The sequence below is a fragment of the Neolamprologus multifasciatus genome, chromosome 2, assembly GCF_963576455.1.
Source record: "Neolamprologus multifasciatus chromosome 2, fNeoMul1.2, whole genome shotgun sequence".
Lineage (NCBI taxonomy): Eukaryota > Metazoa > Chordata > Actinopteri > Cichliformes > Cichlidae > Neolamprologus > Neolamprologus multifasciatus.
Window position 1 is genome coordinate 27042867 of NC_140440.1, and position 27837 is coordinate 27070703.

General features: G+C 39.8%; 1 protein-coding gene across 2 annotated transcripts in view; it reads right to left on the minus strand.

Annotated features, from left to right (window-relative positions):
* Nucleotides 1-27415, minus strand: part of pdgfrb (platelet-derived growth factor receptor, beta polypeptide) — a 29297-nt gene extending 1882 nt beyond the window's left edge. The window contains exons 1-22 of one of the 2 annotated variants that reach the window (XM_085132900.1): nucleotides 26815-27415; nucleotides 15861-15935; nucleotides 14940-15257; nucleotides 14431-14688; nucleotides 14152-14282; nucleotides 13609-13774; nucleotides 11645-11825; nucleotides 10315-10430; nucleotides 10024-10147; nucleotides 9675-9886; nucleotides 9211-9305; nucleotides 9001-9133; nucleotides 7894-7998; nucleotides 7449-7559; nucleotides 6057-6213; nucleotides 5617-5783; nucleotides 5177-5289; nucleotides 4727-4849; nucleotides 4391-4502; nucleotides 1933-2032; nucleotides 1731-1836; nucleotides 518-807 (exon numbers count right to left, since the gene is read on the minus strand). In XM_085132900.1, the coding sequence (XP_084989026.1) occupies nucleotides 518-807; nucleotides 1731-1836; nucleotides 1933-2032; nucleotides 4391-4502; nucleotides 4727-4849; nucleotides 5177-5289; nucleotides 5617-5783; nucleotides 6057-6213; nucleotides 7449-7559; nucleotides 7894-7998; nucleotides 9001-9133; nucleotides 9211-9305; nucleotides 9675-9886; nucleotides 10024-10147; nucleotides 10315-10430; nucleotides 11645-11825; nucleotides 13609-13774; nucleotides 14152-14282; nucleotides 14431-14688; nucleotides 14940-15257; nucleotides 15861-15909 (3167 nt within the window). In that variant the 5' untranslated portion in view covers nucleotides 15910-15935; nucleotides 26815-27415. Of the gene's footprint in view, nucleotides 1-517; nucleotides 808-1730; nucleotides 1837-1932; nucleotides 2033-4390; nucleotides 4503-4726; nucleotides 4850-5176; nucleotides 5290-5616; nucleotides 5784-6056; nucleotides 6214-7448; nucleotides 7560-7893; nucleotides 7999-9000; nucleotides 9134-9210; nucleotides 9306-9674; nucleotides 9887-10023; nucleotides 10148-10314; nucleotides 10431-11644; nucleotides 11826-13608; nucleotides 13775-14151; nucleotides 14283-14430; nucleotides 14689-14939; nucleotides 15258-15860; nucleotides 15936-16071; nucleotides 20669-26814 lie in introns of those variants that run through there. The other variant, XM_085132892.1, reaches the window with a different exon arrangement.
* Nucleotides 27416-27837: the final 422 nt, after the last annotated feature.

A 27837-nucleotide genomic window follows, 5' to 3' on the forward strand; every position in this document is an offset into this window, starting at 1 on the left:
TCATAAAAACCACCAAAACATATATTGGTGGTATAAAAGCCCAAGGTGCTAGCTGTCTTATTATATCCGTATATATTATTTTCATATGCCAGCTAAATGGTGGATGTTTATTTGGTTTTTATTACCAAATACGATCTAAAAAAAAATCAGTGATCTGTGTCAGTGATCTTGGACAAAGGTTACAAGGTAAGACTTCTAAGTCAAATATAAAACAAAAACATTTCCATCACTGGTTTGGATCACTCCCAAACTGGGAAAAAAAAATCTATGTTCAAGTTAATGTGACTAAAACTAAAACTTTGGTGGTTCAAACATTCATTTTCTCATCAATGCTGAGTGTGTGTTTATCTAAGCAGTAAAAACACTTCTCCATAATACGGCTATTGTTTCAGCTCAACATCTGGATGAGTGGGTGTTTGGATGAAAAAACTGCTTGGGTTAAGCAAACACAAATTCATCTTTGTTTCAATCCCTGCTCTTGGCACACATTTGCAGCATCCTTTCAGTGACTCTGTACCTTCCAGGACTTTCTGATGGCACGTCAGTGAAAGCGTCTTCTGGCTTCGGGTCCGGAATGGGAATGATGTACTCGTTGTATGACAGTATGACTTCCTGTGCCTCTTGTCTGAAGTCTTGTCTAGGCCTTGAGTTTTGGTTGTAGGCATCCAGTGGAGACTGGAGTGTGACAGGAGATGGGGTGCCAAATGCTGGGTTGGCGATTGGAAAGGGTGAGGTCAGCCGAGGTTTGGTGCGGGCGACTGCCGGGTGGTCACTCTTCGTGAAGTTTTCATTGGCTTGGTTGTATCTCTGTTGTCAGGAGAGAGAGTTTGATTACCTTAACAGCGTAGGAGCAGTCTGATGAGCTTGTAAGAAGAATGATGATGAGCATTTTAGTGAAATTACTTGTGTTTCTTATTGACTGTGACAAACCTAAACTCAGGAAGGGGTAATTTCTTCAACCTCTGATGATGATTTAATATATTCAAAAGAGAGCTACATCAATAGTCTCCAAGTCACTAGTTGCACTCCATATAACAGGAAGAGCTGTCATATGGAATGCAACTACTGCGCTATGATGCTGCTGCTTTTGGCACCTTGCTTCACACTTCAAGGTAGGTAGTGTGGCATTGGTGACATTAGCTCATTAGAAAAATAAAAGCATGGAAAATGTCATTCATTTACTTATTATTACTTACTTGAAGAAATAAAATATTACTAAATAAATCATTCAGTATTTCTATTCTGTTTTCTGTTTGTCAAAAATATCAAAATTGTTAGAAAGATTTTTAAATATAGTGATTTCATTTTGAGGTTATATTGCCAACACTTTCTGAAAACACTTGGAACATATGTAATATGTGTTACTATAATATGTATTAATGGTAAATGACTGTAAAAGACTGTAAAAATATTTTTAAATCACTGTATTGGTGGGAGGTAATACAAATACTGAATAAAAGAAAGGGTTAGGGTTTAGTGTGAAACTGCTTTATTTTAAAGAATAAAAAACAAGTAACTATTATTGCTAATGTCATAAGGTGACTGAAAAAGAGCTTAAAAAACACCAGATTTCCATCTGAGTTTGGCTGAAGCAGAAGCATAAAAATAGAACCATAAAACTGAAGTACAATTTTAAGGTTAAAGTGAAATTACTGTGAAATTGCACCAATATAAAGTACTTGAATGCTTGCCAATATCTCATCCAGCTACTAGGAAGTGTTATTATGTACCTTTTTATAGCTGTCCGTCAGCATATTCCCCACGCTGTGGACCAGAAATGAGAACTCGGGCCTTTTCTCATACTTTTCATCCCAGCATTTCTTCATAATCTCATAACTGCAACACGAGCAACATGAAATAAGGAAATAAGTGTGTTTCTTTTCAAAAGTTGTTGAAAAGGCAAGAAAATGTCAAGGTGACAGTGAGACTCACACTTCATCAGAGGCATGGGTGGGTTTGGCCATTCGGTAGCCTCTCTTCAAAGCACTGTAGAATAATTCATTCATGGGCAAATCAGGGTAGGGGGTCCCTCCTGCAGAGAACATTTGAGATCATTCAAAAGCTGACTTAGAAATCAGAAGCAAAGGCTAGGAATCTAATTGAGATCTGTATCTAACATAATGCAACCTTGCACACAGAATTACATTGTTTCAGCCTATGAGACACTGAGACATTGAGTGAATTTAATGTGTTTTCCAAGAAGCAGAACACTGACTTATTATTTCAACTTCAGTAAAGTATTTATTCTGACCCAGATCTGTGAGAAAAATTGACCCATAAAGTCCAGTTAATTTCACATTTAGACAAGGAAATACAGATAATTTCGTAAGTGTCTTGCTTACAAAAGTGAATTGTATGTTTTCATGACTCTTGCTTACAAGTGCATATCCTACAAACTGTCAACTTTGTTTTTATGGTACTTTAAAAAAAAAATGGTGAAAGAATGCTTAAAAACAAACAACAAAAAACTCACAATACTCTGAGTAAGGAAATGCTGATTTCAAAGCTTGACTGTGCCTAATTGGAAGATTGACCTCATATGAAGCTTCAAAGGAACTGGTACTGACTTGCAATCAGACATAGAACAGAAGATTTGCCATGGCCTCCTATACTCTCCTTTACTGTCACATGGAAATAGTATGTCTCTTTATTAGTTACACTTGAGGATAGAGAAGTGCGTAAAGAGTCCAGGACAGTTTGTGTGACAAGCTTCAAAAGACCAAGCAGGTTTAAATGTTCAGTACAAGCAATGTTCCCTCTAAGCTGCACGTGTGCGCAATTGTGCACTGCTGGCACGGTCTCTGCCCACAGAAAATCTGCGTTGCGCACAAAAAAAAAAACTACCCTGAATTGAAATTAAGATTAATACACTAACAATTCTGTTTTGCAGTGTTAGTCAGTAAGTAACTGAAGTAGTTGCAGTGTAAGTAGTAAGTAATCCCGTATGGGATTAGAACGATGCCACCTTATCCCATAGTTCAGCCTATAATGCAATTCACACTTGTATATACGCAGCTAATCAACGTCGTTGACAGGCTATGACAGCGTCCTTATGTGCCGACACCGGTGTTTTAGCTAGCAAAGCGGCGTGGCTGATGTGGAGTGAAGCCACGTTAATGACAGCGTGTACAACCATTGGAGATGTGAGCAGGACAGATGGAACAATTGACGGAAAAAGTGTGGACTTTATACCAGTTTTTAAATTGTGTTGATAGGCCACGTAAAACCAGAGTTATGATAAAAATATATACAATGTTTGGTTTTCTTCCTGAATACTATCGTTGTTTATATTTTAATGTTTATATATAACGGTAAAAACGGCGTTTTATTAGGAAAACGCTCGAAAGCACTCTCCGCCTGTGACCAAAAACAAAACCAAAAAACCCCACCCTTTCCTATTGGTGGAAAAATGTACCATGTCGACCAATCAAAAAATGATATGGCAACAAGGCATTTAGTTGTTTAGGAAGGGAGAAGTTTTAGGAGTGACGGAGGTGTTTTGAGATGTGAGAGATTTTCGACGTTTAACGCAAATCTTGTGTAGTTAGTGTGTAGTGTAGTCAATAGTTTTGTTGTGTGTGTCAGAACAATGAGGCGACTGCTGAATGTTACAGGTGTTACAGGAGTGATACATCTCCCCAGGCCTGCAGGTATCAGGCTGTTGTTCTCCTTTATCTTATAGTGGACAGAAATATTTTTTGGAGTGGCACAAATAATTTGTGTGGCATCAAATTTGATGCAGAACAGCTGATTGTTCTGTAAATAGTTTGAAATGTTTATTTAAAAAACCGCCTTGGCTGCATTCTTAGGTAAACAGCTGCAAAAATGCTTTTGCGTTTGCATAACTCAGTTACTTTTTTGAATAAGTAACTATATAATTAATTGCCCAACATTGGTCATTATATACTGTACAAGTCAGAGCTTTATAAAAAAGAAAAAGAAAAAAAAAGTTTTGTTTTCAAAATTGGAGTTCAAGTAATTTTTTTTACTTCCAATAGTGTTAACAGACTGCACAGGTCATGAACTAATTTTTTTTAAATTTTCATTGTTAGTGGGCTAAAGCAGTTAATTAGAAGTAGTCTAACATAAATGTAAATGCTATAATTTGATTATTTTAATAATAAATAATAAATATAATAATAAACCATGTAACTTGGATGCTGGCGTGACCACAGTGCACACGTCTGGTGTTGCTCACAGTGATCCACGAGATCGCTCAGGGAGTTTGCGTGTTCGCTCAGACACATGAAAAATTAGAGGGAACATTGGAACAAAGCGTCCTACATTACCACTTACAAATAAGGTGATTCTCTTGTACAATATGAATACAGCACTTCAGTAGTAGGACTAAGAGCTTTTTGTGTGTTGATGTGAGTGTGCCTGAACTGACCCAGTGTGAAAATCTCCCAAAGAAGAATGCCATATGACCACACATCGCTTAGGGTGGTATACAAATTATGGAAAATGCTTTCAGGTGCCATCCACTTCAAGGGAAGGAAAGTCTGAATAAAAGAAGAAACACATCTTATTAAAGAACCACTGTTCCTAATTTGAAACATGCAACAGTCAGGAGGGCTAAAAGAGTCCAGCTAGAATTTATTTGCTGCTATTAAATTTCTGTTATACGCAGATAAAAAGCCAAAACAGGTGAAAAATTGTCAGAACAGAATAGAATAACTTTCCATAAGTTTTTCCATAAACCACTGTTTTTTTTTTTTATACTTACATTGCCTTTAGAGATGTAGTTGGAGTCATGCATGATGTCTCTGGCCAGGCCGAAATCACAAATCTTCACCAGCTTCCCCTCACAGATCAGGACGTTCCTGGCAGCCAGGTCACGATGGACACACTGCGGAGGAGCCAAACGAATATACCTGTTGTAATCATCACGAGGTTGCCACATAAGCACAATTTTTGCTTTTACACATCGTTGCAAATTTGGATGCTGATTAGCCAATCTCTATTTCTTCTGTCTTCTTTTGACACAGTCAGGCTAACTGCTTTCTCCAGTTTCTTTTCTCTTTTTAAAATTTTTTTTTACGCTAAACTAAGCTTCCAATTCTTCTCTACATAATCGGAAAATTAAGACTAATTTTCTAATTTTATATTTGTTTAAATGGGCACAAAATGTCAATTATCTAGAAGGTTGAGATGAGTATTTTATAAAATATCATACGTTCTTAGAGGCAAGGAACTCCATCCCCTTCGCCACTTGGTAGCTGAATCCTAAAAGATCTTCGTAGGTGAGACTGGGAGAGTCGCTGATCACCAGGTCTAATCTGTTGACTCCTGAACACAGTGACAAGGTGAAAGGATCAGCAGGAGAAAAAAAAAGGAAGGTGATGAACATGAATGAAGACATTGTCTTTTGTGATGGGGGAACTCTGGCTGTCCTGTGACTGCCCGGGTAAACAGAGATCAGGCTCTTTATATGTTGCCACATTTGTCTGTACATTATCTCCAGCATTTGATCAGTTAAGAAAACAAGTATTCATTAGTCTATTATATGTAAAGCACTGTGCTTTTCAACCAGAAGTACAGCTTATAGTGGCAGAGTTCATCATCCATCATGGTTAAAGTGATTTTAAAACAGTGGTAAACTGGCTCAAATCAAACCTTGTTCCTGGTAGAAGCCGTGTTGGTAGAGAGCCTCGTACGGAGAAGGCTGGATATCTGCATATTTGATGGAATCTATCTGCTCTTGCATGGGAACGTAGACTGAGGGCTCATCTTTGCTCATGTCCATGTATCCTCCATCGCTCTCACTTCCGAAAGACACATAGCTGGAGGGATGGAGATATATATATATTTATATATATTTATTGTGTCTGAGAAAGTGCACTAAACTGACCTTAAAGGCATATTTATTTATGCTCCTTCATCATCTGAAACTTTACAACAGAAAAATATCCCCTTAGGAATCAATAAAGTATATTTACCTATCTATGAGTAAATTTTTCAAAGTACATAAGAGGAGCTTTTAATAAAAACAACCTCCCACATCATACAAAAAGGCCCTTTGTGCAGCTCTGAAAGCTCCAGTCTGCTTCGCTCACCCTTTCCTCTGGCTGAGAGGGGTGCTTCCTCTGGAGATGAGACAGCTGTAGTCCTGGTTTTTCTCAGCATAGTACTGCAGGAACGTGTGCTTGTTCCTGTGCAGGTAGTCCACCAGGTCGCCATAGCGACAGTACTCAGTCACCAGGTACAGAGGGCCTGTGATCAGAGAACAAGAAGTAAAACAATAACAATATTAATACAATATGTTCTTTATACTTTCTGATGTATGATGTATGCCTCATAAAATCAACTATAACTTTCAAAAATATAGAGCTTTTATACAGTACTTTTTTCACTGTGTGGTTGATTCTATGCTTTGAGCATATTTAACTGAGGGACTCTATTTTGATGCTTCTCTTCGCAAAAGCAGCTGTTCTAGATGTACAAAAAACACTTGTAAGCTCTGATGTGTTACAGTTAATGCGCTTGGCTGTTTTCTTTCATTCAGCATTCTTTAAAGAAATTCCACAGCTATTTTAAGTGCAAGACATGCCAACACTCATTAACTCATTATCCAAAGTGCAATGTAATATGAATTCTATAATCTAGAGCAGGAGTTCTCACATTGTTACCCAAAAGGAGTGGAGTGGGAGTAGAATAATGGATACTTTTTTCTATGTTGTAGAGTCAGTAGAGTCAGTAGTCAGTAGTGATATGAATATATTCACTATTAGATGTAGCAAAAGTTTACATTTCCAAGGGTATTATTCTGAGAAACCTCTTGCTATAAATGGTAGAGTCACAACTAATACTCAGAAGCATTGCATGCCATTTTAGGGTAAATCAGAGCACTGTTTTAAGAAGTTAGACTTAAGGGTTTAGGAAGTCTGGTGAGGTAGTATAAAGAGCCATTTAGAAAGGTCCATTTAGAAAGCATGCTATGGTAAATGGGTTAAACATCAAATTTCTAACAAACAGGCTGGTTCAAAACCTTATTTGTACTTGGTTGACTAATTTTGTTCATTTTATTATGCTTTCAGTTTCCAGTAGTTTTGTTTTTAATCATGTGTAAGAAAGCCAAGAAGGCTTTTCTATTCATTTGACCAGTGAAATAAACTTGTTTCTGGGCAAGAAAAACAAACTTCCAAAATTGTAGTTTTCTATATTTCAAAAATCATTTTCTATTAGCCACATTTTCTTACTTAAAAGCCCATTTCCTTACTTGTAACCTTTTGTACTGATTATTTTGATGGTAAATGTTCTGTGACTTTAATGTTAAAAAAAAAATAGGCCAATCCAGCACCACATGCCACTGAACTTCCCGCCTTTGACTTAAACAAATCTTCACCACTATTATCCGGTACCTTTTGCATTAAACAAAGCTAAAATGAGCAGACAGACATGTGTATCAAAGCAGTTTTCCACAGTTTGTCATTGTGATGCATGCTCACCATGTTTGGTGCAAGCCCCTAGCAAGTTTACGATGTTGAGGTGAGGACCCAGATGACTCATGATCTTTAACTCTGACATCAGGGCCTGAGTTTCACTCCTTCTGGCTGTAGCTGGATGTCAGAAGAGGGAAAAAGAAGGGAAGAAGAAGATGGAAAAATTAGATGCATAAACTTAGGGTAGTTGGAAGTAGTTACAAGAACAAGAGAACTAAGAACCCTGAGAGCAGGACACACTGTGTCTTTGCCAAACTGCTCAATGACCTGTGAGCTACGACTTGAATCAGGCTGGCAAGCAAACTAAAGCTCAGCGGGCTGCTGCTCTCTCTGAGCCCACAGGAATATGGCACTGGTGTCACAACATCTGACAGCTATGCGGGGGTCCATATACTGTTCACACAAATTACGCACATGGCTTTCTGCTTTGTTTTTATATTGTAGGGCTTACATTTCAGCATTTTCACTGCCACCTTTGTGCTGGACTGCGAATGCGTGAGACCATATGCAGTTGCCTCGACCACCCTGCCAAATGCTCCTGATCCAAGAGTGCGACCTGAAACACAAAGAGGAGCTCAGAAGGACAGAGTCTGAATGGGGCCCACATTGGCCCTGCAAAAGTAAGGGAGACCATTTTAACTAAAATAATAGTGTCAGCAAATGTATGTTATTTTCTGAGGAAGGGAAGATTATTGCAGATAAATAGTATTTATTAAGAGCATATGATGTTTTTCTCGATGTTGAGATGTGTCCTGTTTGTTGGTGAGCAGCTGACTATGAACATGTCAGTCGTTAAACATGAAAGTTTAAAAGCTCTCTGTGAATAGAGCTTTAAAAATGAAGTGCCACTGGAGCTGATAAGAGACGTTTAACAAGGTTTGTTTAGTATTCCAGTGTCGACTGTTCCCAGACAACACAAACCACCCACAGCACTACAGCTACCGGGCAAAAGCTCCAGTTTAAAATGTCTGTGGAAGCAAATACCTCTATTTAGACAAATAAAAAGTCGCAAGCTGAAAATTTAGCTGCAGCTAACCATGAATTAGTGTCCTCGGTTGACTAAGCTAATTTTAATGCCTAAGATAATAAATATTTGTTCAATCCTCAGTGTGTTGATGCTTTAATAGATTAAAAACTTTGTGCCACATAATTTTTTTCATATTTTTTTAACCGCACATAATATTTTACCATTTATGGAAAACCTCTATTAAAAAGGTTTAATGTAGTGGGAGAAAATTACAAAGACATTTTCTGTTCTGTTTCTTTTTTTTTCTTTTTTTTAAAACTATTTTTTAATAGTTTAATCTAATTTAATTTGGTTATGCCATTTAAATGTGTTATTATGCTTCACAACATAAAAATATGATTCATATTTTTATGCTGTTGTCGCCTTTGTTTTCAGCATCATTCGTAACACTGCAATTTCTGATCTTCATTAAGTTGGTTTTCCCTAATTTGCATGAACAGGAGCAGATTTAAGTTAAAACTGCACACATGCAAGATATTAGGATTTCCATCAGGACTAGTTTTTTTAGCTGAGCTTAGCTTATCATCTCACCCAGCACTAGGTGGTCACGACGCATTTCCCAGGCCAGGTCATAGGGCAGGTGGATGGGGTCCACGTAGATATACTCATGTCCATCCTGGCTCACAGATTCTATCACCTTCCATCTGATCTCATAGCGAGGTTTCTGAGAACAAACAGCATTGCTTTTGAAGAAAGGAAAATTGAAAAATGGAAACTAAAAAATGTTTGAGTTTCTCTTACCTTCCTCCAGATTGCAATGAGGATGATGAAAGACATGATAACAATGACCACTAAGGCTAAAACAGCAGCCAACACTGCCACCTGGGAGAAAAGGGCTGCAATAGGCAAGAGGACACAGAACATTAGACACAATATAAATAACCTGAATCTCCACATTCAGCCACATGGAAATTAATTTATAAGTATAAATGAAGCTATGTTTTGTCTAAGACATACAGTCTACTAAAGGGTAAAAAGTTTGCTTTGTGTCTCTATAAACTTATCAGGCTTTCCTATAGTGTTTGTGCAGTTTAAGCCAATACAATTTAATTTAATCCTATATTATCATTTACCCATGTAATAGTAAAGTGGCATAGTCTATATTTATATAATAAAAAAATTACAAACTTAAAGTATAATTTTCTATAATATCCTTTCATCTACCCTAATATATATATACATAAAAAGAATCACATGACACCTACAGCTGAATACCAGTTTGATGTCCCGCCTGCTGATGAGCCCCTCTTGATTGCTGGTCTCACACCGAACTGTGACCTGCTGAGGTGTCTGGAAGGTCAGCTGGCTGCGAACCTGACTGACCTTTCTTGTCTCATTGTAGCTCACGTTCGTATGGATGCTCAGCACCTCTGGCTCTGGTGTCAGCGGCTTCCACACCTCTGTCTGGTTGCTACACCTGCAGAAGAACATTAGATCGGAGGGTGAAATATTTCCAGTCAAAAACAGACGCACTGAAAGTAAAGCGTGTTTTGGTCAGCCCCCTGGTGTTCCTTCTGTGATAGTTCAATGGGGAAATGGGTGGTAGGGACTCACTTGAGCATGCTGCCACAGCTGTACCACTGTATGGTTGGGGCTGGCACCCCTTCTGCAACACAGGTCACCAAGTGTCTTTTCCCTGGGAGACTGTGGTCGGTCAGGTCTTTAATCTGAGCGGGAACTAAACACGGTGGCAGCAGCCATTAATCATTGCTGACTCGGAGAAAAACACAATCTGTCCTCAGTTTTTTCCATTCAGAAATACAACTTTCAGACAGTCGGTCAAAAAATATAAAACACCACACAAAACACGTGGGAAAATTTTAGCTTAAAAAAAAAAAGGCTCACCTTGGACCTCCAGGTCAAAGGTCATTTCCTTTAAGTCATCTCCATTGGTAACAAGGACAGTGTAGAGGCCCTTCTGGTCTGTCCTCACCCTCACCAAGGTGAGGACACTGACATACCTGAGGGACAAGAAATTCTTTTTTAAAAAATAAAATTCCCTTTCTTCCAGTACTGAAAATGTTGACTATTTGTCTGGAGAAATGTAAATTAAAGCTGACTGGCAAAAAGTTACAAATTTAATCAGATCTACTTTAATAAGAGACAAAACACTCTTAAACCAAAAAACAGCAACGCTGTTTAAAATGTAAATAAAAACAAAATGCAATGATTCATGTGTAAAAAATTTTTTTTTATTTTACTTTTATGTAAAAAAAATTGTAAATTTAAATATTAATTATGTTTTTCATGTTCTGTTGTGAAAAAAAATGTGGTTATATGAAATTTCTAAATCATTGAATTTTGTTTGTATTTACATTTCATACAGCGTTCCAGCTTTTGTGGAAATGGGGCTGAATACTAAATGAACTGTTCTTTAGATATGAGAGCAAACTCATTTCTAAAGTCTTCAAGAGACTTTGTGAGATATGAAAATATTAAGAAGCAAAAACACTGTGCACAAGAAGGACGGGTTTAAATGAAAATATCTGGTAGAAACTCTGTGATGGCACCAGCTGATGAGTTTACACTACACTATAGTGGAATTAAGCTTTCTTTGTTATCGTGTTTGTTGTTTGATTTTTTAAACAACACAAAAGAAGATGTAATGTTTATGATGTACCTCATTATCAGAGGACATGACAGTTTTGTCTCATGTGTTGTACATAGCTGTCAGCGTGGAGGTGGTGACCTTGTCTCTCTATTTGTGAACCACTAGAAAAAAAAACATCTTGATGTTTCTTTTTCTTATTTATTACAGCTGGAGACTTCATGGAACTCGTTAACATGAGTTGTTTCTTTCTAACTACCTATCATCATCCCTGCGGTTGATATCTCACTTAGATATTTAATGTGTGTTGGCAGGAATGTGAAAACATGGCCTTCAAATTTAAGCTTTATTTGACATCCGTTTGAAAGACACAACTCAGTAAGTTGTGACAAGCATTTGGTGTTTATGGTTCCTGTGTGATGAACGATGGCGTCCAGCCCTCCAGAGGGTATCGTGTTTCTCTCCGTGGAGACCCTTATCTGGCGATGACTGACAGGAGCAGACTGACCTGTGGAGGCTGTCGCCCTATCATAGGTCCTGTGCTAATTGTTTAAATGTATCAAGGCCGTGGACGTGTTTGGGTGCTTTGTGGTGTGCGTGAAACTAAATACTGGTTGGATGTTCTACCTTATTTCATGCTCTTGTCTCGTGTTGATGATTTTGTCTCCCTCGATGGTGGCGCCATCCTTGGTCCAGTAAACCTGTGGGGGAGGGTACGCCTCCATCGCCACTCTCAGCTCCACGTTCTCTTGTAGCTTGACTGAAATGTTTCGTTGCTGAGGCGGTTTGATGTCCACAAAGCCGTTTTCTAACAAGAAAAAGAGCAACGTATATATGCAATGCACTAAATGTAGTAAATTATTAGAAAACACATGTAGTGACTTATTGATGCACGTGCAAACATTCTGAGAGGTACAGCAAGTATTCTTCAGGAATAGTTCTCTCAGACTACTTAATGAACATTCAAGGTTATTCTTAGATATTGGCACCTTTTGTTTCATGACAGAGTATCAGCTGTATTCTACAGATGGCTGTAGACTCACTGCTCAAGTCCCGTTGCCACTGATTTTCAGTCCAGTTTGTGTGTAATTTGGCATACTCGAGTCTTTTTCTCATTTCCTTTCTTAAAGAATGGCTTCTACCACTGAGACCATTATGATGAGGCATCAGAGAACAATAGATGGATCAAATAAAGGCAAAGATGCATCTCTCAGATCCTGCTTCAGGTCTTTGTTGGATTGTTTTCCTATTTCTTAAAGGCATGACTTTCAGGTCCTGTTCATCTGCTCTAGGATATGTTTTAGGCCTGTGTCTTCTCTTTTATTCTTCTCTTATTCAGGTTTCCTCAATTTCTTTAAGGACATGCTGCACATCCTGCTTAGGTATTCCCAGTTTTTGGCTAAAGCCTCTTTGGGAATCACCTTGTCGGTGCAAAAATACTATTTTATGTCTGTCAAACTGTGTTATCTTTGGAATTTTTCATAGCTTTAACCAGAAATGGTAGCAACAACAACAACAACAACAACAACAACAGGATGATGCTTCAAAATAAAATTTAAAATTGGACAGAAAATGAGTTGGAAAAGCAGCCGGTATCAAAACAAAAACTTCTTAATTTTCATCTTAAGGAAGCCTGGAAAACTATTACTCAAGACCACTTTAAAAGAAATTCAAAGCAAGTCTGTCTCCTAGGAAGCAAAATATAAAGAAATAAGAGGTGGCTCAAGACTTTTGCACAATACCTACTCTCCACTCCACTGATATTTTTGCAACTAAAGATTTTGTCCATGAGAGCAGTGAGACTGAACCAAAACCAAAAATGTCCTAAAATGTACTTTCTAGTTTCACATAGCTGGGCACTACTTTTCCCTGTGTTTCTATTCAGACTGCTTTTCTTGGTCTAAGGCTTTTTGATGTGACCATTTCTCTGTACAAAACCATTTATTAAGCTGCTTCTGTACTGCTGCTCTACATTCTTGAACCTCTGTGGTCAGACACTATGCATCTTTTCCACTGAGATGTCCAGTGTCCACCATTAAACTGTCCTGGCCTCCTGTCTCTACTAAACATGGAGCTTGGAGCTTGTATAAATATAACACACCTCAGTGCAGGTGGAATAAGCATTAACTGACCTATACGGCATGCAGTGACGATCAGGAGACAGAGCATTAAGAGAAGTACCATATGATGAATCCCGCTTACCTTAGCAGCTAAGATGCTGACTCACTGTATGTTAACATTTGAAGTCAAACCCCAGTTACATAAACACTGTGAGTCTAAATATTGCTGTACCCACTGATTTACAGCTCTGTTTCTCAATGTATCACTCGAGGGATCCACACCGTGTCAAAAGTTTATTTCACACTTTGAAGAAAAACAAAGAGAAGTGATCTTCATTTCCTTTAAAAGTAACTCCTCTCCCACCGTAACATCCAGAGGTTGACATAATAAGCAGTCTTTCCTATGTCAGCAAAACGTAATAATAATCTGCACAGCATCAGTTTGTTTTACTTTTGTGTCTATGTCTATGTGTGTGTGTGGGAGGAAGGTGGGTGAAAGGCTGGTGGTGTGCTTGGGGGGTTTTATCTTACCAAGCACAGTGATGTTGACGCTGGCAGAGGCGCTCTGGTCTTGTATGCCCTCATGGACGTGGCAGACATATTTTCCACTGTGGTCCACCGTGGCCTGGGAGAAGACCAGGCAGGAGCGCATGCTCGTGGGGGACAGGACATCAGTCAGTGGCTCATAGAAGTCAAGCTAAGAGACAAGTGCAAGAATAAGATGTGTTTTAATATCGGACTTTCAGTGAGCTCTTATTTTTGCAGTCAGACTTATTAGGAAAAGCTGTGAGTTTGTTTTAAAACATGTTCTAATAAAGCCATAAAAATAAAACTTCATCATCAAAGATAAAACGGAAACATTTCAGCTTCGCTGTTATCCAAACAAGGACCTACAGAGACCCAGTTATTACAATACCAGCCTAATGTGAGCTGTGAGTAAAGTTTCACAGCAGAATAAAAACTATGAGGTGTGTCTCAACATCTTGATATAATTTGGGCTTGGTCCAGAGGCCTTCGAGTGATCACAAAGGGAAAATGGAACAATAGCGCTTGTTCTGCTCCACTCCTACTCACCCCTCTATTGGGAATATCCCAAGAAAAATTCACCAGCTCCACTCCGTGCACTGTGCAGTTTACTGTCAGTGGTTCACCCTGCTTCAGGACCGTCTTCGAGGCATTGATGTAGGCGTCAATGGCCTCTGGGACTGGGACGAGAAGAGAAAACACAAGGGAGAAGTGAAAAGGGTGTGGTAATGTAATGTAACTAAACAATAATGTCTGCACTAAGGGTGATCAAGTTATTAAGTTGGAAAGAACTATTTCTAAAACAAGCTCTTCAACCTGAACACCTACCCACAATGCTGAAGACATAGAAGGCCTGAGACTCTCGCACTTCCTCGTTCAGCTCTCCCCGACACACGTAATTCCTGTCCTCCACCGGCGCCTTGTAGCCCTCACTAGGAACATACACCCCACTTACGGGTATGTCAGTGTCCCTCTCGTGCAAGGTGACAGTGATTTTTGGATTGGTGACCACACAGGGGATGGTGCTTTCTTCACTGGTCTTTGTTACCATGCCGTGAGAGCTCTCTATGAACCACACGTCAGGATCTGCAGACAGACACATTTTTTATGACAAAAAATATTTTTCTATTGATTTACTGCGTCTTCCTCAAAGAACTTCCTGGAGGTTTTTCACCTTACTCTTCTTCAGAGCACTTTCAAAATCACAGTGTTTTCAGAAGCTCTTTATTTACATGCAGCATGGAATTTAGACAGGTTTTTTTCAATTGTACTGTACAGTTAGCTTTGCAAACTCTGAATCAGGAAGGTAAACCAAAGGTAAGCAAACCGGGCCCCACCTGGGACAAACACAGCCACCTCCTCTGTGTCTCGAGTGCGCTGATCAATGCACTGATACACGCCCGTGTGCTTCCAGCTCACATTGAACAACGTCAGAACGCTGGATGTGGCACCGCTTTGCACGATCTCGTAACTCTGGTGACCCGGTTTAGATGGTTCCAGCTGAAAGTACGGCACGTCGTCCATCTTAAACTTCCACGTGGTCTCCCCTGAGCCGCTGCAGGTAAGGGTAAGAGAGGAGCCCTCGGCCAGAACAAACTCTTTGTCACCGGGCGTGATCTCCAAGCAGCGCAGCTCAGTGCAGAAACACAGCAGAGCTGCAGTTTGCACAGCAAGACAAAAAAGGTCAGGATGGAGGTCACAGAGACTGCAGCAGGAGGTGAAAGGTTAAATCAACAGTGTTGGTCAGATCCTGCGCTATCTTTAAATGATGAAGGATGTGAGTTGTCTGCAGCAATTTAGTGGGAGGGCGATGACGCCTCGTCACTGATAAATACATTTAAATTGAAAGAGGTGAGTGAATGCATCAGTTGTGTTGTGAAATCCCACAGCTAATGAATCACAGAAGAAGTCGCTGTATTCTTTAAACATTCTGAACACAATGACTTCATACTTACTTAATAAAACCTGAAACATGCTGTCCCCATAATCCTGACCACATGTTTTGCAAATTTAATAAGATATAAGTTATAACCCATTCAATTATATCATTTTTTTATATTAAATTGTTATATTAGATATCCAAATCATATTAACTGTGATTTGTTATAAAAGAGTCCCAGTCTTGCAGTATCTATTTCCCCTAATTGTAAAATACTCCATCCAAACTTAGCTTCAAGCTTCTTGCTTCCCTTCAAATCACTTTTGCTTCTTCTTACACAGTTTCACTTTTTGTTGCTGAAGAAAAATTTAGGCCTCACCTGTAAATGTGACTAACAGGTGGAGCGGGGATGCTGTCACCTTCCTCATCACGGAGGCCTTCAAGTCACTTTGTTCTGCAAAAAGAAAAACAAACCAACAACGAGAGTGATCCTTTTCAGAAGTATTTTGCTTCAACAGTTAAGTGAAAATGAACACAACAGCAAAATTCTGTTTTCTATTCAAATCAATGAAGACAAATCTTGAACAGACTTAACATCTGTCCATGTGAGGATGAGCTTCATATCATGATGGATTGGTTCCTGCTCTCGCAGGCTCCACAAGGTCAGGTTAAGTGCGAAAATAAATCGTGTGTGTCAGAACAAACTGCGTCAAATGAAAGAGAATGACACCAAACTATGCTCTTCTCCCACTAAATAGAAACAAAAAGTATTGAGTTTGTTATCAGGCTGCTTTCTTTAATAGCGACTGGCCCTCACAGAGAAACTGAGGTACCGATGCAACTCATCAGGTATTTGATGCCTCGCTGCACCAGGACAGAGCAACAATGTCTGGCTCTTTTTGTTCCCGGTTCACCAGCATTCTGCCCGCTAACAAACGGGTCACTGTGTTCGGCTTTGCAACGCGCTCGCTGGCAACAATGCTGCGTCCGAGCTATTCCACAGCCATGCTGAGCCATTAATTGGTTTTGCTAAAAACAAAAGTAAAAATGAGGGCAGTCACAAAAGCTGCTGACAAAGGAGTGCACTTGGAGTTTTGAAAGGTTGCTATGGTTTGGCATTACTAATAGGGTATCGTGTTGTACACCAAAGCGATGTCAGCATCAATGGATTCAGCACTTGGGGGGGTCAAAGTTGACCCATGCTTACCATCATCGAGACTGTTATCAAAGACCTTGAAGTTCTAATTGTACAGCACAGTGAGAGGCCAAAGGAAAGTGGGGAGGGGTGGTTTGCTGTTATGTTTAGGATAGGGGTTAAGGCCTGCAGCACACAGGCGTCTGGAAACAGTTAAGGATGGATCACAGGCCTATACGAGGGTGGGAAAAAGAGAGGGCGGAAGACTGATTCTTGGGAAGAGCGAGGGTGGAGAAGGAAGAGAGGGAGTGAGCCAATGGAAAAATTGTGAAATGTATTTCTAGAAATCGCTCCCCAATTTAACATTTTTATAAGATAATGTACACCAATTGCACCACCTCTATTTTAAGAAACTGGGCCATTTTCCTACATTACATAATAGAACACATGTTTTGAAGATTACATCTCTCCATCTAATCACGAACAAAAAGGCTTCACGCTTCATTCATCAACTAAATATCTTTGGCAAGACCTCCTTTGCTGTATCCATCGAGCTGCACAAAATTACTAAAGGTGGTGTTTTGACGTATAAACAAGACGACACAGCTGATCAGTTTGAGAGTGGTGGTGAAGCACAAAAAGTTCTGTGACTACCCCAAGGACATTTACTCAAACCAGATACATGTTGTCTCTTTAAATTAACTGCCTCTGGCACTTCCGCTCCCAAAACGAAAAGCTCACAGCTCTTGAGTTGCTCCAAAAACATGACTGGTCCATTTCCTCCCCTGCCTTCTGCTTCCAATAAAAAAGGGTGAAGGAGAAACAGACAGAGAGCGCAAGAGCGAGTGAAAGAGATGTTATGTTTTTATTGTGTTGTAGTTCATTCACATGTGCACGTAAACATTCTTAGTGGCACATAATGGATACTGGATGCATATAATGTACACACAGACACATGCTGTACAAGAGTCCTGTCATACATACAACTTACACACACAGAAACACCCGCCAGACCTCTCCCGCCTTTTCCCCTTTTTGTCACTGATTTGGGTGTACAGTTCACGTTCCCACAGAAAAACTGAAACTTTCCCAGGGCTGTTGATACACTGGGGACCCTGCCGGTGATGACGGCAGAAGAGGAAGGGTCACCTCATCCCCGGGGGACCCCGGCAACATGCGACAAGGTCCGGTCCGCTGAGGAAGCCATACATCAGCACTCTACAAGTACTAGTAACCTCAGTGTCAACGATAGCGACAACAGCCAAACGCAGAGATGCCAAAGGCATGTGTCTTTTGGCAGTATGAAAGCAAAACAAATAGCTCTGTGACTGGCTGCTGATGATATGTTTGCTAAAACAAGCCAAACTGGTACATTAAGGGCTACTACAGGATGTGAATTCACATCTAAAAATCAAACAACAGAGATCATGCTGAGATTAACAAGAGTCGAGGTGTTTTCATTAGGCTTGAGAAGGGACAGAAAAACAATGTTTGGTTGTTCCAACACTGGTTGATGGGCATTGTGACAACATGAGAACACTGAGAGGGAAAAGCTACTTTCAGCTGCTCCCATACTCACAGGAGTCACTACAGTGGGTGTTTGATTGGTTAAAGTTCTTATGCTGGATCCTCTTCCTGAACCTTTTTATGCTTTCTTCCAGGTTCAAACCAATTATCTTTTGCTTGTTAAGCAAACGTGTAAACCACTACACTGTGGAGCCACTGACCTCAAAGTGGGATGTGCTCTCAAGAATCATGGCCCAAAGGAGTCAGAAGACCACTTACACAGGAGTTAGGAGAGTGAACATTACCACAGGAGGGATACTTTTAACACTGAGATTAATGCTCATCTTTGCCTTGGTCAGATCTTTGTGTGAGACGGGAACAAACAGTGTTATGAAGTCTTAAAAGGGTCAGGCCACTAGTAAATCTGCCAAGAATGCTTGGCAACCTTTCAGAGATGTTAATAAAGCACTTGGTAACAGTTTGATCCCTGAACCACAGGACAGCTCTTTGTCAGCACCACAGAGACAACGGAGTCATTTACAGTAAGAAAGGTCCATAAACTAAGTGAAGGGCTTCTCAATCAGAGAATTAGAACGTGTAGAATATCTTAAAGGATCTCGAAAGCATTTTTCTAACCCAGATGTTTATTGGTGTCTTTTGAATCTTTGAAATGGTATACTGCATTCCTGTAGTAATCTTGTAGGTCTGGAAAAAACAACAACAACAACAAAAAAAAACCAAACAAAAAAACACAAGTGATGTTTGTGTTAGTGATGGCATAGTAATCACAATGGGGGATAAATTCTTATCACTCTGCATGAGGTTTCTCACAGATGCTTGGGAATTTGGTGGCTGATTGACCCTTCCCAGTTTTCATAAACAATCCTGCTACACTCAAAGTGTCACCAGCTAATGAGGAAGAATGCTAAAGTCAACCTCCTTGGGATGCACGCAGCCCACGCTCAGCCTCAGGATTCAGCTAAGTGTGTAAACGCCAGTCCCCAGCACCCCGTAATCCCACTCCAGGGATTATCTATATATACTGTAGCTCCATGTTTCAGTTAAACATCTGGCAATGATAAAGCAGTCCTCGATGAGGTGGGAACGACTGTCAGAACCACATTTGTAGCAAACTGTTTGCTTGACCGTCTCCCGAGTGGGGGTAAGCTTGCACTTGGAAAAAAGGGAGGGGGGGAAAGTGTAATCTCTAACAAAAGAGAAGGATTTTTGAAAAGCCTCCCAAAGTGCAGCTGGAAGGCTCCGACTTCCTGTTTCTGGGAAATTTTGCGGTCTTGTGTGGGTGTTAACCGAATGTGTGTCATGGACACAGAAGACCATCATAACCACCAATCCAAATAGGCTCAGAAGCAACAATCAGTAGAAATCTGACAGCAATAAGACTTCTACAAGGAGGAAAAAAACCATCTTTGATTCACAAGCTTCACAGGCGAAAGATGTAAACTCACCACCAGATATGAAAAACAACAGAGAAACAGAAACAAAACAACGGCAGGCAAGAATAGACCAATTACACCAATGACAAAGCATGACAAACCATTAACACACCACAAAAAGAACTGCACACATCACCAGACCAGACAGTGGGATAAACAGCAAAGAGAGCACGCAAACATACGGAATATACCTTATGGGTAAAACCACATCAAAGAACGGAGTGAGCCAGCAGAAGGCGCACACACGCAGACTTGCATCACAGACTGTGATGTTTACTCTGCTGAAGTGCCCAGGAAGCCACCATACAAAAAAACCAAACTTCTCCAATTTAGCAGTCACATCTTTCCAATGAAAACAATTATAGCTCAGAATGTGAACTATTGCTGACAATCAAGATTTTTATAGGGCATGCAGTGTATCATTAGACTATCTACAGTGCAGAATAAATGCACATGCCACATTTGTCTTTTTTAGTTTTTGTTTTTCGAAGGATGCGACGTTTTCCTGACGTATCTCTGAACAGCAGGACTTGGCAAGCTCTGTGGGAAAAAACTGACCCAGTGATTCTTTGTTAAAATAAACCTCCATTTTTATCACTCATCTTGAACTGATCATCCCCCCTGAGGAAAACCTTCTGGTCTCTCTGTAGCAGACCCATGATGCACTGTTCCCACCCCAGGCGGCCTCAGTGTCCATCAACTCCAATAACTCCAGTATCACTAATGCACACTTTGTACATTACAGGAGCTGTAAAAATGATAGCACAGTGAAGCCCTATGAAAGGTTCGGCTACAATCTCATATAACTGATTTTTAGCAGGAACTGCTTTTGGAGATTGTGTGAAACTTCATACTTTTTGATCTACAAATACAACTGCAAAGGAAATTTTTTTTCTTTGATTTGTAGTATAATCTTGGAACAATATATTGCATTTAAAGTAACATTAATTAATGTTATTGGCAACCAGGGACCAGCAGAAAAAAGCAGCTAGACACAAGCAGCTAGGATGTCCTTTGATGATTACGTAAAAGAAAATAAGTGCAGTGCAATTAATCTTAAGACACAAATTAAAATGCTATAAAAATAAAACAAAATTTATTTTTTCTTAATTTCTAGTGAAATGTGCATCTTATATCTACATTTGTAAATAAAAGATTACCAAAGTCTACAGAGGTCGCATTATGCTATCAAAAATAAATGTTTAAGTTCAAAGTAGCAGGGAAAATATTATTTTTAAACTCTGAGATCATCTTCTAGCAAACTAAGAAAAAAAAAGATATTGTAATGCAACAGGCATTAGATCCAGGGTCAAATTACCGAAAAAGGAAATGAGACTCTTCTTTCAGGGATCACAGAGGACACTGACCACCAGGGTATCTGGTGAGATGACCTGCTCTTAACTGGGAGGAGAGTCCTCGTGTCTCAGAAAGCACTTGAAAAAATACCATAACATGCTTAAAAGTGGCATACTAGAATGACACAGAGTTAATACTTTGGCCTGTAATCAGTGATTCCCTTAAGCTGCGGGGACCCGTCTCTTTATCAATTGCCAAGACTCTTCACTGAAAGGCTTCAAGTTGTCTGATCTGCACTTTGCAGTGCACGTTGATCAAACATACTGGCTGTGACTCATGATGTTTACTCAGTTATTCCAGAAGTGTTTCATTCATGCACTGCACCCCTGAACTCCTCAAGACATTGGAAGACCACTAAGAATAATGATGTCTGAATCCAATCCAGTTTTATTCATACAGCACTTTGTACATTACACCAAAACATCAAACAGCTCATTCTCAACCTAATATGGGCAGAGATGACTCCAGAGAAAAAAAGCACAGTTGCCCCTGGTATTCAGTTTAATCTTAGAGACTCCACAAATCTCAACGACCTTGATGTGAAATGTGTAGTCAATAGCTCAGCCATATATCTTGCTGCTGATTTAAAATAAATAAAAATGTTAAAAGAATCCTAAAACGACTGGGGAGTCAGTGGAAGGAGGCTGAGTGGAAAAGGCGCTCCTCTTTATAAGTATTTGATTAAAGATTAGCAGCATTTTGACAATTATGCAAATGAAATGTTGTTAAGGAAGTGTAACTCTTCAAATGAGTTGTAAAACTGATAAGATTTCACCTTGGATAAAAGCCTCTGTTAGAGAAGTCATCTCCTTATCTAGTTTAAGATCAGACTCAGGTTTGACACTTAAGGTTGGTTATTGTGGGTTTTACATATGGCCCAAGTCCAAGAGAGGATCAGCACAATCCCCACTGGGTCTGAACACAATAGCCTTGGTTTTACTTTCACTGAAATATTAAAAAAATTAAGCATATCGATGCTTTTATGTCCTGATATCATCTTTTTACTGAAATGTAAATTTGCAGATCATCTGCATAAAAATGACACGAGAAGACTTTACCTTATCATTCCCCAGGTTAAAGTCCATATAATCTCCTACTGAGTCCACGTGTGAATAAAGCAGTTTTACTGCCCGGAAAATTTGCACACCCTCCTCAGCCTCGGCAGAAAGCTTAGAGCACACAGGGAGCAGCTCTTAAACGTTGGTCTGAATCAGGGTCACTTTCTTAAAAGATATAACTGCACTTTTTGAGTGCCCTTCCAGTTGATCTCATCTATCTAATTTTAGCACCTTTAACAAACTAAACAAATTTAATCTCTTACCTCTCACTCACTGATGATCTAACAGTTGCCATTTGCCAATAATGCACACGTCATACCCCACATGTCTTTCCACTCCAGAGCCTTTGGTGTCATGATGTATTTTCATGCCAGCCAACTTGTATAAAGGGCATTTTTTTTTGTGTTTTTGTGGTCATGACTAAAAAAGGTTCTTCAGATGTGTGACTCACTTGTTCTGACCTCAAAGTAGGTTTCACTATTATGCAGCAGGACACTATTAGAAAACTGTTAGACTATTAGAAAAGTCTCTACCGGACAAAAAGTGCTTGTACGCTGAAACTTAAAAAGCTACAGCTGCACCGAAACCATCTCAAGTTTGCATTATCAGCACTGAAAAATCTGCCTAGTACTCCTGTAACAGGTTTCCTTCTGTTCGGTATTTGGACACAGTGCTTGTGAGGTCTTATCACAGAAACCAAAGTAACTCTATACTCATGCTGAGGCAACACATGTTTGGGAGACTGCGGATTTTGGTTCAGTGCCTTTTAAACAGAGTTGTAAATGCTGTGTGTAGTGGCAGTTGGGGGAGATGTAAAGAGCTTCTGTGTGAAACCCATGGATGTAGAATGACAGCTTTAGATGTGGCTAGCGTTTGAGATCAATTTAATGACTTTTCAGGAACCAAAATGAAGGAAAAAGGGATTACGACTTACAAACTTAAGCAGCCTCTGTCATTGAAGTCAGTTTTCCTCTTTCAAATCAGCTGGATGTGATTTTGTCACTGCCAGTCAACTCAATAAAATTGCTTATAGGGTATACAGATACATGCAGCTCATGCAGATACATTTGCTAGCATAAGCGACACAACATCCTTCAAAGATTTTTCTCCAAAAACGTCTCCACCCATGTTCATTGTGGTACCCTCCTTTTTTGCTGCACGATATGAGACCCCCTGCCTCATGAGAAATGAAGTACGCCTACACACACTTCCAGTCCCTGCACTCCCTCCCAAAAAGAAAGAAATTGAAACAGCTGAATACAATTAGGACTGACTGACTTTAAATTCCATCTGTTTACCTAAAAAAAAAAAAAAACAACCCAAGGAGACGGGAATTTCATTTTAGTGGATAACTTGTGCTATTTGTGCATAAATTCTGTAATTTTAACTGCTGTGCAGTTTCCCACATTTTTTTGTCTTGCTTTCAGTGAAGCTAAACTGTGAAGATTAACTTAACAAAATGCTCCTTCATTTTTAACTGTGCAAAATATTCTTATCTCACAAAAGACTGTTTTTCTTTATCCTCCTTTCTCATTGCACTGTATCACCATTTCCAACATGTTTTTGTTGGAAAGAGGACAGAACAAACTCCAGGGAGAAAGCCTGGTGCTTTAAACGAATCTGATGGAGACCAAAACTTCCTGTTGAAAGTAAGCCTGTATTAATCCTTATGCAATAAATCCAGAGAGGAACTCATAATCAACACTCATACAAGGTTGGACACAGCTGTCAAGTCATTTACTTGAGTAAAGGCAGGAAAATCAATAAAAAAAGACCACATTATAAGTCAAAGTCCTACACTTTAAATAAAAGCTCAATATTTTGTGAAATAAATATTTTTCATCTTTTGCAAAGAGTTCAGTGAAAACATTAATGCAACTCTGGGGGTACTGATTAGCTTAGCTTAGCACATAGACTGAAAACAAGGGAAAGATGTAGTGGACCTTTCTCATCAGTTTCTTGGTTTTACACTTATTTAATCTTTATTTATCTTTTTTTACGCTATATTTTTGTGATATGTGCATTTAGTGTAGTTTTGCATTTAAAGTGTATTGTGGTTTTATGTAAATGAATGATATAAATTTTGTTTTTGCACAAGCCCAACAAAAAACATGGGTTGGAAATAAGCCATAGGTATAAACTGTGTGCAGCACATCAGTCCCATGCTCTATACTGGCCTTATGTCAAACTGCATTTAGTTACATAAATAAATAAAAAATATTTATTTCACAAATTCATCAAAAGCTACAACATGCTCATTTGTGTTGGGCTGTTATTTCCCTTTAGCGACAACTCAGCAGCTGTTATTAGATCTTAGTTAAAATGTTACTAAATCTTGATCTGAGGAAACCTGGAACGTGACTGGGTGTTTACAACAAGATAAGTCATTAATGAGGAAGTAGTCTCTTAATAGTCTTCTAGTAATTTTCTGCACTGTATTCACAGTGCAATGTTTTTTTTTTTGCATGATTATGACACCTTTCTTCGCGATTTTAGGCTGATCCCCTTCCAAAAGTTTGTTATTGTGCGACAAGAGTATATATATAATAAATCAAATGAATGTTTCCTCAATGAACAAACTCACTTCCTGTCTTAAGATGAGATGCAGCTGCCTGACAGCTCTGTGCGAGTGGGAGGGAAACAATGAGGGGGGAGGCCAGATGGACAGCCATACAGGATGCTTTACTGCAGCACCACTTGGTGCTTTTCATTAAAGCTGTGTGACTCAAGCATAAAATCTAAGTACAGCATGAAAGAACCAGCAATGTACAAAGAGGCTCTAGACTGATAGTGTTAAGAAAAGCAACAGCTCATTCAAAAAATATTGGTGGTGGATAATGAGTAAGCCAATGAGTGTCCACCAGGGGATGAGTCAGAGTTTGTTCTGTGAATCTGAAAAATGAACCAATCCGTGTCACGATACATGATGTGAGAGTGTGTAAGTATTTTAACTCAGTGTTTCCTCTATAAACAAGTTTTTTTAGATGAGGGTTGCTCAACTTTGAGTTGAAGTCACAGAGGATAAATGAAAACAGGACAGAATGGGATAAGTATTTTTCAAAAGTTGTTGTTGAGCTCAAAATGTTACACATATGCACATGTGAGTTAAATCAGACTCCTGGCATGTTTTCTGCATGGTCATAATGTGAAGCACATTTTCTCAAAGCTGCTGGCATGCAGAAGGCCTAGAGAGCCAGGAAACAGCTGATGTCGACGGATTAGGTCTGGGCCAGGGGGAATGGAGCCGGCTGGGCTGCACTTCATCGGGGCCGTAGAGGAGCACTCTGCTGGAGTACATACCAGCAGCCTGACGCAAGACAGGAAAATCCCCACTTGTCAGAGTCAAAATTAAACTTTTGTTTGCAAATCTTACAATAAAGATTTGTCACAGCTGATCTAGTGTTTTATAAGTTGGTGCCGTGAAAGTAGAAGCTGACTTTAAAGCTATGAAATGAATGCAATGCAGTCTAGCACCATTGATGGTAAAGGTATGACATGCATGCAGTCTTCCAGCGGTTCATCTACAAAAACAATGCCAGACAGTGCCTGGAGTGAAATATCCACAGCGCCAGAGAAGATCAAAAACTTCAAAAGGACACTCCTGTCTGTAGAGGAGGAGAAGAGCATCCACAAAACACATGCCAACAACATTTTGATTACAGCAGATGCCAAAAAGGTCCCCTGTATGCAGAAGATGAATGTGCAGCTAACGAACCTAACAACCTAAATACCAAAGTCACCATACACAACAGTCAGGCGGGAAGGTTTTCAGGTGCAAAACACGTGTTGGAATATACTGAAAAGACATGTATGCCACATGTGTCACAGCCATTAAAATGGCTCACAGTGCTACAATATAACTCGTTCCAGCTACTAAAATCTTCTGATGAACAGGAAGCGATGATTCAACTAATTATGCCGGCTCGACTCGGCATTCTTGAGATGAGACCAGGTTGCTGGTTTTACGACATATCTACATTACAAAAGAGAGACTGAGTAACACAATTAAAAATTTAGGGTGGTATGTGTTAACACTTAAAGGGAATTCCTCCAAAGAGGATGCTGTTGACAGTGATAGATGCTGGGTCTGATATCGGTTCACAGCTATGGCTCTTCAATGAGCTTCTCCATGAATCAATGCAGAGAAGATTGAAAAGGGAGGAAAGTGACCGATGGTTTGGTGTTGAGGACCCCCGGTTCACTCTGGGTGACTGAAGAGGGCTGTACAAACAAGCCCTTTAGCAGCGAAGCACAAAGTGGAGAGCGTACAAACAGCTTGTACTATAAACCCTACTGTGTTTGTGTGTACGCTAGACCCCGGGACACCTTGTCAAATGCATTCTGTTAGTGGGAAAATAAACAATGTTAAAGTTGTCCAATGTGAAAGTGTCAAACAGTTGCTGTGTACAGAGATGCAAGCCATCACTATGCTGATGTTTGAACAGGTTGCTTACGCTCTTTCACGCAGCGTTGCAATGGCTGTTGTGTATACACACACACACACACACACACACACAAGTATGTGGGTAACGAACACCACCAAGAGACAGCAACAACATCACAAAGACATACAGTTGTTCTCTTGTCAAATCGAATCAGATTTTTTTGTTTAAAAAAGCTATATGAAACTTGGGTCCAGTGTTCAGGATGAAGTGCGTCTGTGTCAGATGGCTGTGGAACTCAATCTGTCACGGTGGGCTTCCCGTACAGGATAAGTGAATTTTCACCACTTCGTACAGCCCTTTTTTACTTCTGCCAGCAGCTGTCAAGCAGCTGGAACTTATACTAAAATACTTGACGGTGACAGAGAAGTATGCTTCTTACCTTCAGACGAACCCCAGAAGCGCAGAAGAATCTTTCCTCTTTGACCAAGAAGGTTGCCGGCCAGCAGAAGGAAATTGGAGAGACTTCCAGTGAGATGTCTCTACAGGGGCTGCTGCTTCAAATGTATAGATCCCTCTGATGTTCACTCTGAGGTTAATCTCTCCTGTCCCAGGAGTCCGTTGGAGGAGGTACTGCAGTGAGCCCGGCTGTTTGTTTAGTCAAATCACATCACCATGGGTGTCTCTCTCTCTCTCTCTCCACTCTCACACTCAGAAAGAGTGTTCTAAGAAAAAAAAAGTTCCCAACAGAAACATGCACACACAAACTGTGCACACTCCACCCCTGACAGATCCACACTAAGCAGAGCGTCAGTGTCCACCCCTGCTGAAGCTGAGAGAGAGCAGGACGAGGGAGAGGAGGGAGGGAGCAGTGAAAGAGCTGAAGCAGAAAGCAAGAAGTTTCTAACAGGGCGACAAAACTTCAAAATACAAATCCAGTTCTGCTTGTTGTTCTAAGGTAGAGGCTCAGAGGTCTGAGCCGGAGCGATTTGTTTATGAATGGAGTGGAGGTGAACTGAGACTGTCTCTATTGGCAACGGCAATCTGGACCGCATCTAACCCCCCTCCATAAAACAACAAACACAATAAAAAGGAGGAGAAAGAGTGAGAGAGTGAGAGAGTGGTCCAGCCAGGAGAAAAAAAAAGGTTTTGGCAGCGCTGATTGCACCCTGCTTTGGAAACAAACATGGAAGTCTCAGTTTCTCAGGAAAAATAACTTCCCTTACATAATCACACTCTTAAAAACAGGTATAAAAGTGGTTAAAAGTCGGGACTTTAGCTTTAGTGAACCAACTTTTTTTTTTACATTGCTTTTTATATCATATTTTTTTCACGTGTTTTCTTTTTCCCCTGCATGAAATAACTCAACACCTCCCACCATCCCCACCCCCTCTTTCTCCCCTTTTTTCCCTTGGCCTTTTATCCTCTCTTTTATAAACACAAGCAAAACCATGTAAATATGTCG